Source organism: Hydra vulgaris, chromosome 02, assembly GCF_038396675.1.
Source record: "Hydra vulgaris chromosome 02, alternate assembly HydraT2T_AEP".
Taxonomy (NCBI): Eukaryota; Metazoa; Cnidaria; class Hydrozoa; order Anthoathecata; family Hydridae; genus Hydra; species Hydra vulgaris.
This window is the reverse complement of record NC_088921.1, coordinates 44,265,069-44,280,010: the sequence shown is the minus strand read 5'-3', so window position 1 is coordinate 44,280,010 and position 14,942 is coordinate 44,265,069. Positions and strand designations below refer to the sequence as shown.

At 28.3% G+C, this 14,942-nt stretch overlaps 1 protein-coding gene across 4 annotated transcripts; it reads right to left on the bottom strand.

The window, feature by feature from the left end:
• Positions 1-3,389: 3,389 nt before the first annotated feature.
• On the bottom strand, positions 3,390-8,069 carry LOC136076970 (uncharacterized). Of its 4 annotated transcripts, none has more exons than XM_065791042.1 (7): positions 7,314-8,069; positions 7,089-7,166; positions 6,783-6,875; positions 6,505-6,656; positions 6,163-6,350; positions 5,495-5,559; positions 3,390-4,165 (listed from the first exon to the last, which is right to left on the bottom strand). In XM_065791042.1, exons 4-7 carry the CDS (start codon positions 6,506-6,508, stop codon positions 4,144-4,146), a joined length of 279 nt encoding a protein of 92 aa, XP_065647114.1. In that variant the 5' UTR covers positions 6,509-6,656; positions 6,783-6,875; positions 7,089-7,166; positions 7,314-8,069; the 3' UTR covers positions 3,390-4,143. The 4 variants fall into 3 exon arrangements, 1 of the variants encoding a protein (XP_065647114.1); XR_010636727.1 differs by having other exon boundaries at positions 3,390-5,559; XR_010636729.1 differs by having other exon boundaries at positions 3,390-5,559; positions 6,546-6,656.
• Positions 8,070-14,942: the final 6,873 nt, after the last annotated feature.

Sequence of the window (14,942 nt, the reverse complement as noted above, 5' to 3'; positions counted from 1 at the left end):
GGCATCTGGTCACGTGACCGGGGCAAGATGACTTATTTTGCAAATTCTGCCTCCAATTTTATAAAAATTTGAAAAATATTTACTACTCTAACTAAAGTAACACAAAATAAACACGCTCCACAAAAAAATATTTTTTTTAGCGCAAAAAGTAAACTTATGCGCATAAAGTTGCGTTAATAATATTTTAAAAAACCAATTCCGAAACTTATTAAAATTTCTACGTAAAAAAGAATATTCTCCTTGCCCTTTTAATATATTTTTTATGTTTGTATATATATTTATACATTTATATATATTTATACATTACATGTTTTATGTTTAAATTTATATTATTTTTTTTGTGTAAATATATATATATATATATATATATATATATATATATATATATATATATATATATATATATATATATATATATATATATTTAATGTGTGTGTGTGTGTATATATATATATATATATATATATATATATATATATATATATATATATATATATATATATCCCCATCAAGCACATCAACGTTGAAATTTTATGCTGAAAAACGGTTGATTTTTGGTTTAAATGGAAACACAAATCTACGTTGAAACCAAACGTTAGACTAACGTTGAAAACAAACCATAAATCACCGTTAGATTAACGTTGATTCAACCAACTTATATTCAAGTCTATGAACCTTAAAAAAATAGATTTTTTTTTGAATCTTTAAACCCGCAAAACATTTATTTTTTGTACAATGTTGTGTTGTTGTCAGTAGTCAACTCACAATAAAACCAATGCATTGCCCCGAAAATAAATAGAAGGTGTGGAGAATCCAAGTATTTACTAATTCAAGCTAAATTATGGCCATTAGCAAGTCTTAACAAATTTCTAACTATGCCAAAGCCCAACATTTGATTTTATATTATCTCTTATTATAATTTTACAAAATGAGCAGCCCATTGTGCAAACGCAGATAACTAAACTTTAAATAAAACCTCTAAGATAATTAAAACATTTTTAAAACAAAAAATTATACAAAATTTAAACTGTTTTTAAAACGATCTTGATAAAATCGTCGCCTTAGAGGGCAGAGATTCTATCTCCATGTTGTGCTCAAATTCAACTATGACTTTAGGGACATCTATTTTAAGTGTTAGAATCAGATTAGGCAGCGGGTCTATCTCCACATAGTAGGAGAGGAGCAATAAATTTGTGCGAGTTTTGAGCTATCTACATTTGTGCGGAATCCCAAAAGGTCAAAGGTGTTATCTCCTTTGCCATCTGACTATACCGGAGATATCTTCTTTGCCCTATGACATAATTCTTGAAAATGGCAGACGATAACAAACGAAATATAATGAATAAACAACTTTTTATTAAAACAGAGGTAATTTTGAATAGTTTTTTTCGTAATTCTAAGAATTCACCATAGAATTAAACAATGGTTCAAAAAAGCGAACTTTCACTGAACCAAAAATTGGATGCAAGCAAGGCAAAAGACCAAATCTTTGAAAACGATTTGTTGAAAAAGACAAAAGAGAGAAAGGAATGGCATACAAGACACGAAAAGGTAAAGCAGTACCGCCCAAAACACCTAGAACGGTGAACTGTGCAAATTTAAGTGTGGAGAACATTTTGAGGAAACCAAACGACTAGAAATAAATAAACACTACTACCAACTAGAGGGTGAAAATAGAAAAAAAGATTTCATATGCCATTTAGTGAAAAGTAGCAATGTTTCATCGTCGTGACAATTCAGGAATAAGACCAAAAACAATATCCTGTGCATATCATCTGCCAGTGGAAGCGAATGAAAACAATGTCATTAGAGTGTGCCAAAAATTTTATTGCACGACTTTGGACATAAGCAAGAAAACTGTTCAGTTTGTTGTAAAAAATAAAAATGAGATTGGTCTTTTCATACGACCAAATTCAAAAAAAGGAAAAACTCCAACCAATAAGACTTTAGAAATGCGAACCAATGCAGTTCGAGAGCACATCCTAAGCTTTCCTCAGGTCGAATCTCACTACTGTCGGGCTTCATCAAAGGCAAAATATCTTAGTCCTGAACTAAGTATTGAGGAACTTTATAGACTATACAAAGATGATTATTGCACAACGAAAAATATCACAGATCCAGTTTCTATCGGTGTATATCGAAGAATATTTGTTACTGATTTTAATATAAAATTTTTTATTCCCTAAAAAGACCGATGCTCGATTTGCAATGCTTTTCGAAATGCCAGTGGTGATGATAAAGAAACGCTACGACCAAATTATGACAGTCATAAATTTCGTGAAAAAGAAGCTATGGACGAAAAAAATTCTGATAAGACTGCATCTGCTGCTGACAAGTCCATTCGTTCTATAACTTTTGACCTCGAAGCAGTGTTACCACTTCCATAGGCTGGTGATGCACAAATTTTCTATATGCGGAAACTTGCCGTTTATAATTTTACTATTTATGAAACGTCGACCAAAAAAGGAATTTGTTACCTATGGGACGAAAGTGAAGGTAAACGAGGAGCCAATGAAATAAATACAGCTCTGTTAGATTATATGAAGTCTCTTCCAGTTTCTGTGAAGAGGGTGACTTCTTTTAGTGATACGTGCTCTGGACAAAATAGAAACCAATTTATTGTTGCGACAATGATGTACATTGTTCAAACAACTCACCTGGAATGCATCGATATGAAGTATATGGAGTCGGGTCATTCTTATTTAGAAGTTGACTCTATGAACAGTACTATTGAACGCAGTAAGAGCCATCAAAAAATTTACACTACACAAGATTCTGATTGCTGCAGCGCGTGTCCATATCTTGTTAAACCACTGCAACACACCGATTTTTTTGACTCAAAACAACTTTGCGGTAAAATTGTGAAAAATCGTACAAAAAATATTAAAGGTGAAACCGTCAACTGGTTGAATATTAAGTGGGCAAGGTTTGAAAAGTCAAGACCTTTCATTATGCAGTACAAATATAGCATTACGTCGCCTACCTTTATGGAAATAAATGTACAGTCTGGAAGAGGACGACGATCCAACATCGAAGGATTAGAGCCTCAGCCATTGTATCCTACTCGCCTGCCTATTTCGGATGCGAAAAAAAAGAATCTCACACGCATGGTAAAATCGCGTGTTATTCCACCAGATTATGCCCAATGGTATAACAACTTACCGTCTGCAGTAGCCATGAGAGACAGTTTACCAGAACCAACTGCTGATGAGTCAGAAATTGATGAATCGGACTATGAAGACAACTAGAACTAAGACTTAGTTTTCTGTCAGTCATTTTTTTCAGTATTACTATTATTATTCTGTTATATAATTTTGCTATTAAAACAATTTTTGTTCTTAACTCGGACTATGAAGATAACTAGAACTAAAACTTTGTTTTTTGTCAGTCATTTTTTTCAGTATTACTATAATAATTATTCTGTTATATAATTTTGCTATTATAACAATTTTCTGATTTTTCTGCTAATTAAGATTAAGATTTCACTTAGAATTTAATAATATTGATTACAAAAACATTGTTTACAAATTTTTAAATTCTGTTCAAGTCACAGTTAATTTGAGTAAAGGTTCTATCTCCATGGTAATTGTAAAATTTGTCCCAAAATGTTATTAATTTAAAAAAGTTTGAACCATGATTGTCATTATCTGATAGTTTACACAAACATAAAAAGCATTTTGTATTAATTAAAAAGAATTTTAATTGGATTCATTATGTTTATAAATTTCAAAAATTTCCATTCAACTCGCAATTAATTTAGGCAAAGGTTCTATCTATCCATGATGACTTTTATAATTTGTGCCATACTCTCTTCAATGTTAATAATTTCAAAAAAGTTGAATTATTCCTATCATGTTTGATAGTTCTAATTGATCAAAAAACATTAACACTAACAAAAAATGAAATTGCTGATTTATGCTTAATGCTCAAACTTTGTTTTTGTTCTCCTGCAAAACTACCCAAAATGGAGATAGAACCTCTGCCCTCTAAGGCGACGAAACGTCATCGCAAATAAAAGAACCATCAGCATCTTTATAACTTTTTGTCTCATTTTGATTTGATGCCCGTTTCCCACCGTCCAATCGATATGGTGCAAACTTCAAACAATCTGCAATATATGTTCGAGCATCGTGTTTTTGTATTTTAAACGACCAGGTTACTGCATCTAAATGAAAACTTCTTTAAAGTAATATCTTACAATTTTGTAATTTACAAGCATTAATTTACTTCACATTGTTCAAAAGAGAATGTGAAAAAACAACTCATTTTTCCATGTTTAATTACATGTTTACCGTGGCACAGTGGTTAGAGCATTGGACTTTTATTCCAAGGGTTGCGAGTTCGATCCCGCTCAAAATACATAAACGTTATCGGTGAAGTGGGAAACGGAGAGCCAACTTAATAAATGCAATTTATTAAGTTAACTCTATATGTAATAGGGAATTATAGTTTTGCATTCGTTAATGATTGTGCACTTTACACAACTTTATTAATTGCCCAAGATAATTTTTTGGTAGCAATCTTTACAATTATGAAAATAATATATATTTTTTAAGTAAATCTCTAAAAACCCTAACAAGTGATGAAAATCTAAAATAACTTAAACTTACTTGTAAAAATTTTCAAATCGAATTTGCTAAAAATTGTTGTTTTATGTATATGGTAATACGATCAGCCTTCTAGCTGATTAAATTGACCCAATCAGCTTAAAGCTGAAGCGAAAAATCAGCCGCAATTCCTATACATAACCCAAGTTATCGGGAGTATAATCCATTAACAAGAGTTCACTGGGATTCTTATATCTATCATTTATATCATCAGGGTTCCCAACATAAAAAAAAATTGAAATTCCAGGACATTTGCATCATTATTTCCAAGACTTTTCTTAGAAATAATGAAGATTTACAGGAATGCCAAAAAAAGTGACGAATTTTAGTACTTTTTTATCGATAGCCCAAAATAACAAAAGTTAATCTTAAACGTAGCTCTGAGAAAAAATCTTAAATTATCTAAAACATTACATATCTGACTGGATATCATACCCGGTGCACCTGTTATATATATATATATATATATATATATATATATATATATATATATATATATATATATATATATATATATTAGTGGGATCAGCGCAAATACATATAATATACATACTAATAACACCTCTATAAATATTTAAAGTTTGAAATCCAATCTTTTTTGTTTGTTTTGTATTAGATCCAGTCAAATTAAACTTTGCTTGCAGTTTATTTGCCATTAACTTGTAAAGAAATAACAAATAATTAAAAAGAAAAACATTAAAAATATCTGAAACTACAAATAAACTAAATTAATGAAATCATGGCAAAATTATGCAATAAACAACAATGTATATCTTAATTAGGATCTGAAAAATTAGACAACTTAGTAGTTAGAGTTAATAGAAAAACCAATCTAGACTAGTCTATATACATGTGATTTGATACTGAACAAGTATATTGAAATATACCTGTTTAAAACATTTGCTACACATTTCTTTGCACTGCTGCCACCGAGTCTAGAAAGTTCTTCCACCTGTAATTGAAAAGTAATTTTACAAGTTACAAAATATAATGTACCCTCTGGTTTTTTCCCTGTAGTCCTGAGGACAACTGAAATATATTTTATGTCTTACTTGAGTTGTCCGCTATGATATTCAGTAATCAGATAATTTTAATACTTTATATTTGTATTATATATTTGTGAAAGAGTATTAAAAAAGAGCACTTTGAAACATTTTAAATTGGGTGCATGTCTAATATAATTCAAGTCAGCTTCTTTTTATAACGTTTAGTAAAATTGTATAATGCACCATAGTCTATTTATTTTCAAACCTACTTTATAATTACTTTAAATGCTTTTTTAAAGGTTTCTTTTGAATAATCACAAGAAGTAAAATTATCATTGTTCAAAGTATGGTTTTATTAATAAACACTCTTTTGTAAGTAAAAAAAATGTTCGATTGTCCCGCAAGGCTAACAGGAGGCATTTTTTCAAAAATTTAGTCCCCCTTTGAGAAAATGAGTCATCCCGTATTTTTATGGTTTGAATGTTTCTTATATAAAATTTATAATGACTCACACAGTCTCATTTTTATACCTGTGTTATATAATTAATTTGAAACAATGAAAACCTTACAAATGATTTGAACTCTTTAAGATTCACCAATCCTGCATCAAATGTAATTAATTCTGCAAGCTCTGCAAATGGTTGGGGAAGATGATAAACATCATCTTTAGTTTCTTTAAAAGTAGCAACTAATCTAAACAGATCGTCAAGCCTTGTATCGATATGTTCTAACTTCCGAATTACCATCAATTGAAATGCTGAATATTTAAAAAAAATAAAAATATTTTTGTGTAAAAAATAAGTATAAAACACAAATTTCAGCACATCAACACATCAGATTTTTTTAAGTTATCAGCAATCTAAATGTGACAATGCAAACAAAAGTAAAGAAAATATCAGTATAATACTGACACATTTTTTTAACATTTTCTTTATACTTATATTTTCTTTACATGTTGATTTGAAGTTGATATGATATTTATCCTTTTTTTTCTTTTTAAGAAAAATCTCCGCTTCGCTATTTTCACTATTTTCATCTTTGTCATCCAAGAACTGTTTAACATCTAAATAATAAAAAATCAATCAATATTACCAAAGGACTTCTTACCAACACATCTTATTTACATTAATATTTTAAAACCTCCACTACTAACATAATAGAGCAAGCACAAAATTTATCAAGTGTATACCTAAACTAGATTTCGTTGTTCGCTTTTTCTTAGTAGGAGGAACAGGAAGTGGTAATACAACTCGTTTTTTATTAGGAGAAATTAGTTAACACTCTAAATTTTATAAAACAAACTTTATAGTTTTTTAGAAGTATTTTAAAACAAAGGAGAACTTTTACTTCGAAAATAAATTTTTCTAGAACTTTAAGAAAATTTAAACCAACAATTCAAAAGCATCGAAGATTCAAACTTTGTTTCATTACTTTATCTTTACAATTAAATACAAACCAAGCTAGACCTACATGTCAAGCAATCTAAATTTCTTACTTATTATTTCCATTACTCCAGTGGTCTCTCCAGCAATAACATTATCACCATACTCGTCGCATACACCTCTATCATTATCTAAGTAATTTAATAAAGCAATCAAAATTTGATAACTGCGATATACTTTTCTTAAATATGACAAATATCAATAGTTGTATAATATAAATATGAACAAGTACAAATATAAACCATTTGTATTTATTTTAACACAATATTTGAAAATACCAGTAATTTTGGTGTATTTCAGTTTGAATTTAAGCCAATCATCTGTTGAATCATATCTTTTTTGAACTGCAGATTCCACTTTTCGATTCGGCCAATAAACAAAGCCACTTTTTATCCAATTAGATGGAATCGTATTTTCATACTCACTAACAACACCTTCTTTAGAATATTCCAACCAAACAGCTCTTGTCCAAGCCATAGTTTCAAAAAGTGTAATTTTAATATGGATTTTATTAACTGATAAAATTGAAATTTGAAAATTAATCATTAAATACAATAAAACAAAATATAGTTTGCACATAATTATACTTTCTAAAATTGTCTTGCTGGAGCATCGCAACAGAAATACTTCAGAGAAACAGGATAATGCTTTTCTGCATGCTCCACACCATTAAAACTTAAAGATGTTAATTCTTCTAAAAAATCTTCTAAAAACTCACTCTCTGATGATGGTTTAGCATTTCCACAAAATATTGCAACACTAAATGGTAGCGATTTTGAAAACTGACATAATATTGGCCATATTTCAACAGAAGAACTTTTATATAAGAGAAAACCATCAATATTAACAACCAAATCAATTTCATCTATGTTGGATAATTTATTTAAAATTTTAGGTATGCATTTTTTTAACCCAAAATAAATATACTCTAGGTGTATTAAACAATGTTCTTACATCATTTGGCAAATTATTTTGACCAAATGATTGCATCAAGAAAGTTCTTGAAGTCATAGTTCACTATTTAAGTTTATTAAATATCTAAAAGAAAAAAAGATATATTGATTTTAGTCATACGTATAAAAGTCATATTTATTAATAATTCATTAGTATTAATAAGTCACCTGTATAAAATACTATTGATATTTATTTTATCTATAATTATATAATAAGTTTATGAATAATTAACTACATATTAACTCATCAGTTTATAACTGTTTGTAATTGCTTGTCACTATTGCAACACAATTTATACAAATTGTATATATGAGGCACCTCACAATAAAAGAGACCAAGTCTTAGAAATGGAGTTATTAACACCACTGCATAATAGAAAGAAAAATCCCCCCAAAAATGAATATTTATTTTTGACCAAATTATAGCTGTTTGTACTAGTAAGTGACCGAGGCCCCAGCCAAAAACAGAGCTTTTTGCAAACTCCACCCCGGCTAAACAAACCCAATTTCCTGGAGGTACTAGCCGGGGTTATATATTTTAATTTTTTTATTATTTTTTACTGTTTATTTTTTATAGTTGTTTATTAATTATAATTATTTGTTTTGTATGAAGATCATTGCCACGCACTTATATTTAAATACAATAAAACCACATAACATAGTAACTTTTATGAATTGAGCGGGCTTATTATGTTATTATTATGCAAAGTTGAAATAAGGTTATACTCGGGGTTGCGATCGCGTCACAAAACGTGTTACTATCTTTGTAGGGGGAAAATATTAAGCAAAACGCGTTATTAGCGCGTTTTGTTTTATGGCTTAACCCGGCTCTAAAATAAAAAAAACACCAAGTCAAGTTTTTAAAAATGCCTAAGAGTTGCTGTGCTTTTGGATGTTCAAGCAATATTAAAACTTCTCCAGAGCTAAAGTATTATTTGATACCAAAAGATCAATTACGTCGTAAACTTTGGATTGAAGCAATTAGTCGTAATGATATTGACAAAGAAGGGAATATTATTAAAAACAAGCTACCATAGCTTGTTTTTAATAATATCACCAAAGTCAAGATTTCATTATGTCTGTTCTAAACATTTTATTTCTGGTATGTTTGAAACAACTTATATAATATATATATATATATATATATATATATATATATATATATATATATATATATATATATATATATATATATATATATATATATATATATATATATATATATATATATATATATATATATATATATATATATATATATATATATGTTAGTAAAGTCTAAAAATTATAAATTATTTCTATTAGGTGAAAAGAAAAATGCATTAAATGATCCAGATTACATTCCTACATTGTTTTCAGCTTTCAATAAACCTGAAATACAATATTTGTCTAATAAAAAGCAGAAAATTGTTACTTCCCTTTCAGTGGATTCAACATTAAAATGCTCCTCAATGGAAGGTAATCAAATACCACTTGTTTGCTTGTCATCTTCAACTAATTTTGTAAAATCTCAATTAATGGAGAGTGAGCGTGTGAGTATTTATGCTGAAATGGATAGTCTACGAGCTGAAATTAAAATATTAAATGACAGACAACAGTCAAATTACATTTCTTCCTGTTCCTCCCAGGCCTTGAGAGTGAACCCTGAAGGTTGTATTATGTTGACTGGTCTTAAACTTGAAGTTTTCATACATTTAACGGACTATCTTTGCAAAGGTTATGAAAATGATCAACTAACAAGCAAAGAAAATATAGAGGACCAAATAATATTAACTATTGTTAAGCTGCGCCATAATATTACTTTTAAAATGTTAGCTCATATATGTAATATTTGCAAAACTTCAGCTATAAAATATTTTTGGAAGTGGTTAGATGTGATGGCAGAGAAATTATTATTTTTAATTAGAATGGAGTGCAGGGAGCATATTTTTGATACAATCCCACCAGTATTTAAGTCAAAGTTTCCTAGATTAACTTGTGTTATTGACTGTTTTGAGATATATATTGAATCACCTGTAGGGTTGCCAGATTTTCACCAAGACAAACCGGGACAAAAATTTTTTTAAGAAAATAAAAATTTATTCAAAGACATAAAAAATTCATTGTAACAAAAAAACTTAATATATAAATTATATATTAAGTTTTTAATATTATATAATATAATATTAATTGAAAAACGTCAATAAAATTAAAAAAACTTAAAATTAATAACACAAAAATTAATAAAACAAAAAAATTAATAAAACAAAAAAATTAATAAAACTTTATACTAAATAAACTTTATACTAAAAAATATACTATTTAAATTAAATTTAATTTAAATTAAAAAATTTAAATTAAAAAAAAATATACTATTTAAATTATACTAATAAAACTTTATACTAAAAAAAAACTAATAAAAAATTAATAAAACACAAAAATTAATAAAACAAAAAAAAGGAACTAAGTATTTTTAATACAAAAGCGTGGAAATACATTATTAAAATACTCCTAATCATATTTACGGCTTGATCTTGCCTCCTTTAACAAATTTGTATTTTTTAATATGTATTCATGCATTTCGTAACAATTAAATGTAAAATTAACGACGCATTTTAATATTGCTTCTACAGTCTCCGGTAGTAACTGATTTCTTTCATCCGACCATTGAATTTCCATTAGGGAAAATATGCGCTCCACATTCGCGTTATGGCCAGGAATACAAAATAAATATTCACATATTTTAAAAATATCGATATATTGTTCTGCAAATTCAGTTTCCATTTTGGACAAAATAAAACTCCATTTTTCGGAGGTTAATTTCTGCGCCCATTCATTTCCTTCTCTATTTTTTTCTTCTGACATTATGGTTGAAACGGTTTGAATTTGGCTGAATAGGAACGTATCATTTAGAATTATATTTTTTTCTTTTAGGTAGTTAAAAGTTTCTAATACTTTCTCCCATTCTGGATTTTCTTTTAAATTCATCCATGAAAACACCGAATACTTTTTTAATGGCGTGATCCATTTGGTTAAATAAGTAACAAATGTTTCATAAAATTGAATTGTGTCATTATGAAACTGCTTAATTTCCACCATACTCGATAAACCAGATTCTTCATTTTTTCTTAAAATTGTCCTAACACTTGCCGGTAAAAATTTTGAATCACTTTTTTTTTCTACAATTTGTACAGTTACTTCTAAAACATCTAAAATTTCAATAACTGACATACAACATCTCTCAATTTTTAAAATTTGATTATGAACTGAGCTAGCTTGGCTATGTACAAACCAAAGATATGCCTCACTCAGAGAATTGTTACAAAATTCCAGTAGCGATTTTGGTGGTTTCTCATCGGGTTCTGATAAAAAAAATGATTTTAAGGCTTCAAATATCTTTAAAATTCTTTCTATTGCTGGCAAAAGTGAAAACCATCTTGTTTTTGAATAAGAAAGCACTGCTTGGTATTCCAATTTAACGAATTCACAAAATTCTTTTAAACGTTCAGTTCTACCGGTATATATTGAAAAATAGTTGAATATTTTATAAACGATTTAGTCAATATCACAAGATAATTGACCAGTAGATATTTGCATAGTATTGTTTAAAATATGTGCAGGACAACCTATACCTTCAATATCGGTACCTAATTGGTCCTTTAATTTTGTGAAAACATTGTTTCTTCCTAATCTTGCTACACCACCAAAATTGACATTAGCATTGTCTCCACAAAATGCTACACATTTTTTTAAATCCACTTTGTGATCCTTCAAAATTTGGATACAAAAATTTGAAATAATTTCTGAAGTTTCACCATTTAAATTCTCCAATTTTAAAAGCTTCACATTAATTCCATTTTTATTAAAATATTGAACAACTAGTGGGAACATTTTTTCCGCTTTGTAGTTACTGGCATCCGTACTAATACTATAAAATGAACACATTGATAATTCATTCAAAATTATTTCTAATGTATGTGGGGCAAGAACTTTTGTAATTAATTTTGTTATTTTAGTTCTACCAGCTGAATACTTTGCAGCTAATTTTGAATCACTAAATTGCTTGGGTATTAATTTGTTAACACAATCCGTTGAATTAAAAGACTGGTGATGTTTTACAACATGATATGCAAAACATAATTCGTTAGCAATTACCTTGTCTTCATCGGTACTATCACGTTTTACAAAAAATGTTGTCAAAGGTTTTTTACACATGCTTGAAGATGCAACTGCAGATTTGTGTTTCTGGCTATTAATATGATCTTTAATATAAGACAAACCACCATGACTGATACTAAAATTCGAATTACAATGCTTGCAAAACGCTTCTGTGTCAAATTTGCCTTTTTTAACAAAAGGAAATTGCTCTGTATATTTTTGTAGAAATTTACACTTTCTTTTTGGCATTTGGTAACTATATAAAAAAATAAACTCACATATTTTTAAATACGTGAGTTTTTTAATAGCTTTAAATATTGTAAATAAAAAAGTAATTTTCCCACGACGGCCACAGATTAAATTAAACAAAAACAAAACTTAACCATCTGTCATTTATAACAATAACAAACTACCCAACAGGAAAATTTTTATATTAAAACCCATCGAACAAGAAAGGCAAAGCTAATTCGATTTCGAAAATTCGAAAAAGTGTGATAAATAATTTTAATTTTTTTTGCAATATTGCAATGCAAAAAAACCGGGACAATTGAGCGTCCCAAAGACCTCTTTCGAGATTGCCATTTTTGGCAAAAGCTCTATGTTACAGCAACTATAAAAAACACAGCACTTTAAAGGTATTTATTTCATGTACACCATTAGGTGTAATCAATTTTGTTTCAAAATGTTGGGTCGGAAGAGCTTCCGACAATCAGATTGCTTTTAATTCCAGCATTCACAAGGAATAAATTAGAACTCTCTGCAGATGAGGTTGAAACATCTAGGAAAATAGCATCAGTTAGAATTCATATTGAGAGAGTAATTGGACTCATAAAAAATTGATATACTATCTTAAAAGGTGTTTTGCCAATTCGAACTGTAAAAAATATAAAAGAGGAAGCATTATGTTTAACTCAAGCAAGCTGTGATAAAGTTGTCGTGGTTTGTGCTGCTCTTACTAATTTGGGTGAAAGTATAGTATTTAAATAATGTATGCATTTGTAACTATTATTTTAAATATATATAAAAGTCGTTTTTAATTATTATTTTAGTTTATGTAAATCTTATTTTTGAAATCCTTAAAGTTAATCAATTAAAAAAAGTTATTGAAAATTCATCAAGACTTGTTTTAAAAGTTTTATTTTATTAAATTAATCTGTCATAATAATAAAACCTATAATTATCTTTATTTTTAATTATTTAGTTGCCGATGGATATCATGGATCATAAACCAAGAATGGTGCTGAGCAAACTAATTGCAACTTTTAAAAACGACTATTTTCATAGCCACATATTATTAAAAATATTATAGCATGAACTTTAATTATGCATTTGAAGTATATATTTTATAGAGTTTTTCAAAATCTTAAAATGTTACGTTTTTTCTTTTGGAAGGGTTATTTATATAATTTTTAAAATCAAGAATTATGGGAAACCTCTGATTTTGACTCCTTTGCCTATGTCACCTACCTAGTTAAAGGGTGGTTAAATAGCTTTAAATAGTCAATAGGTTTACATTTTTTATGCTAATAAACAGGGAAGATCTTAATAACAAGAAGTTTTCCAGAAATTTCTAAAATTTAATAAACAGGTGATTTTTAAAGTATAGAAAATCCTGAAACAAATTTACATTCCTTTAAAATTAATAAATGGCTAGGGGTTTTTTAATTTGACATATACATTTGACCGCAAGCCACGGTAGATTTAAATAGTTTAATGCGTGTTTTGTAAAAAATATTAGTTTGGATTTCTAAATTGATTTTTTTATAAAAATACTTATATTGTAATTCCCTCCACCCCCCGTTTATTACATATAGACTTAAAATTCCACTCCCCTTCAACCTTCCCCCCTCCCCCCGTTGTATTAAGGGCTCGAGAGTCTCTACTCTATTTTAATTTTTGTTTTTTTGTTGTTTTTTTCATATACATTTTTTGTTTTGGGAGATGGAGTCAATAGTTAGGAGGGGTTGGATATTTATAAAAAAATTTTAGATTGAAGGGGCAATTAACTAATTGAAATCAAGATCTTTTACCAAAATTGGAGATTTATTTGTTTATTAAAGTAGAGGCTTTTAAAACTAAGGAGCCCATGTCTATAGCCCTTACCAAGTAATCACTTTTTTAAATCTGTTAGTTAATTTTTAAGCTTCATGGAGACTCAAGAACTCCAGGTTAATAAAATTTGGAGTCTGGGAACAAAAGTTATCTTACTAATCTAAAAGTTATCTATACTATACCTAAATTCATAAATAGGTTTTAAACTTAAAGTAATAAAAATAAAGTCCTTAAGTGTTTGACACAGACATAACCTGTAAAGTTTCCACTCTCCTCAAAATGAGGGGGTTGTAAATTGGTCAAATCTTTTATTAAAAGTAAAAAAAAAAAAAAATTAAAAACCAATCCATGAGTTTAAATTTAGAATTTTGTAGTGGAAAATAAAGTTTATTAAGTCATTTTCCCCACATTTGGGATATTCTTGTTCCTAGTCTCCAACCACTGCAACTTTTTGCAAACATTTTTATATAAGCAGGAGCATACTTAAGTTTGGAGTTTGCATAATGCTTGTAAGTGTCATATCTTAAATATTTAGTCTCAAAAATCTCAGGGTGGCCCAGAACATGCGTTACTAGGCAAATTTTTTTTGCCTACTTACGTATGTTCTGGGCCATCCTGCACCATAGTAAAAATAATAGAATTATTTTTCTTAAATTTGTTTAGGTGTTATAAATAAACTATAACTGAAAGTAACAGCCCATTTAATATATCTATATTTTTTTATTAATTTGCTTTATTTTTAATCTTAAAAAATTATATGTGAAA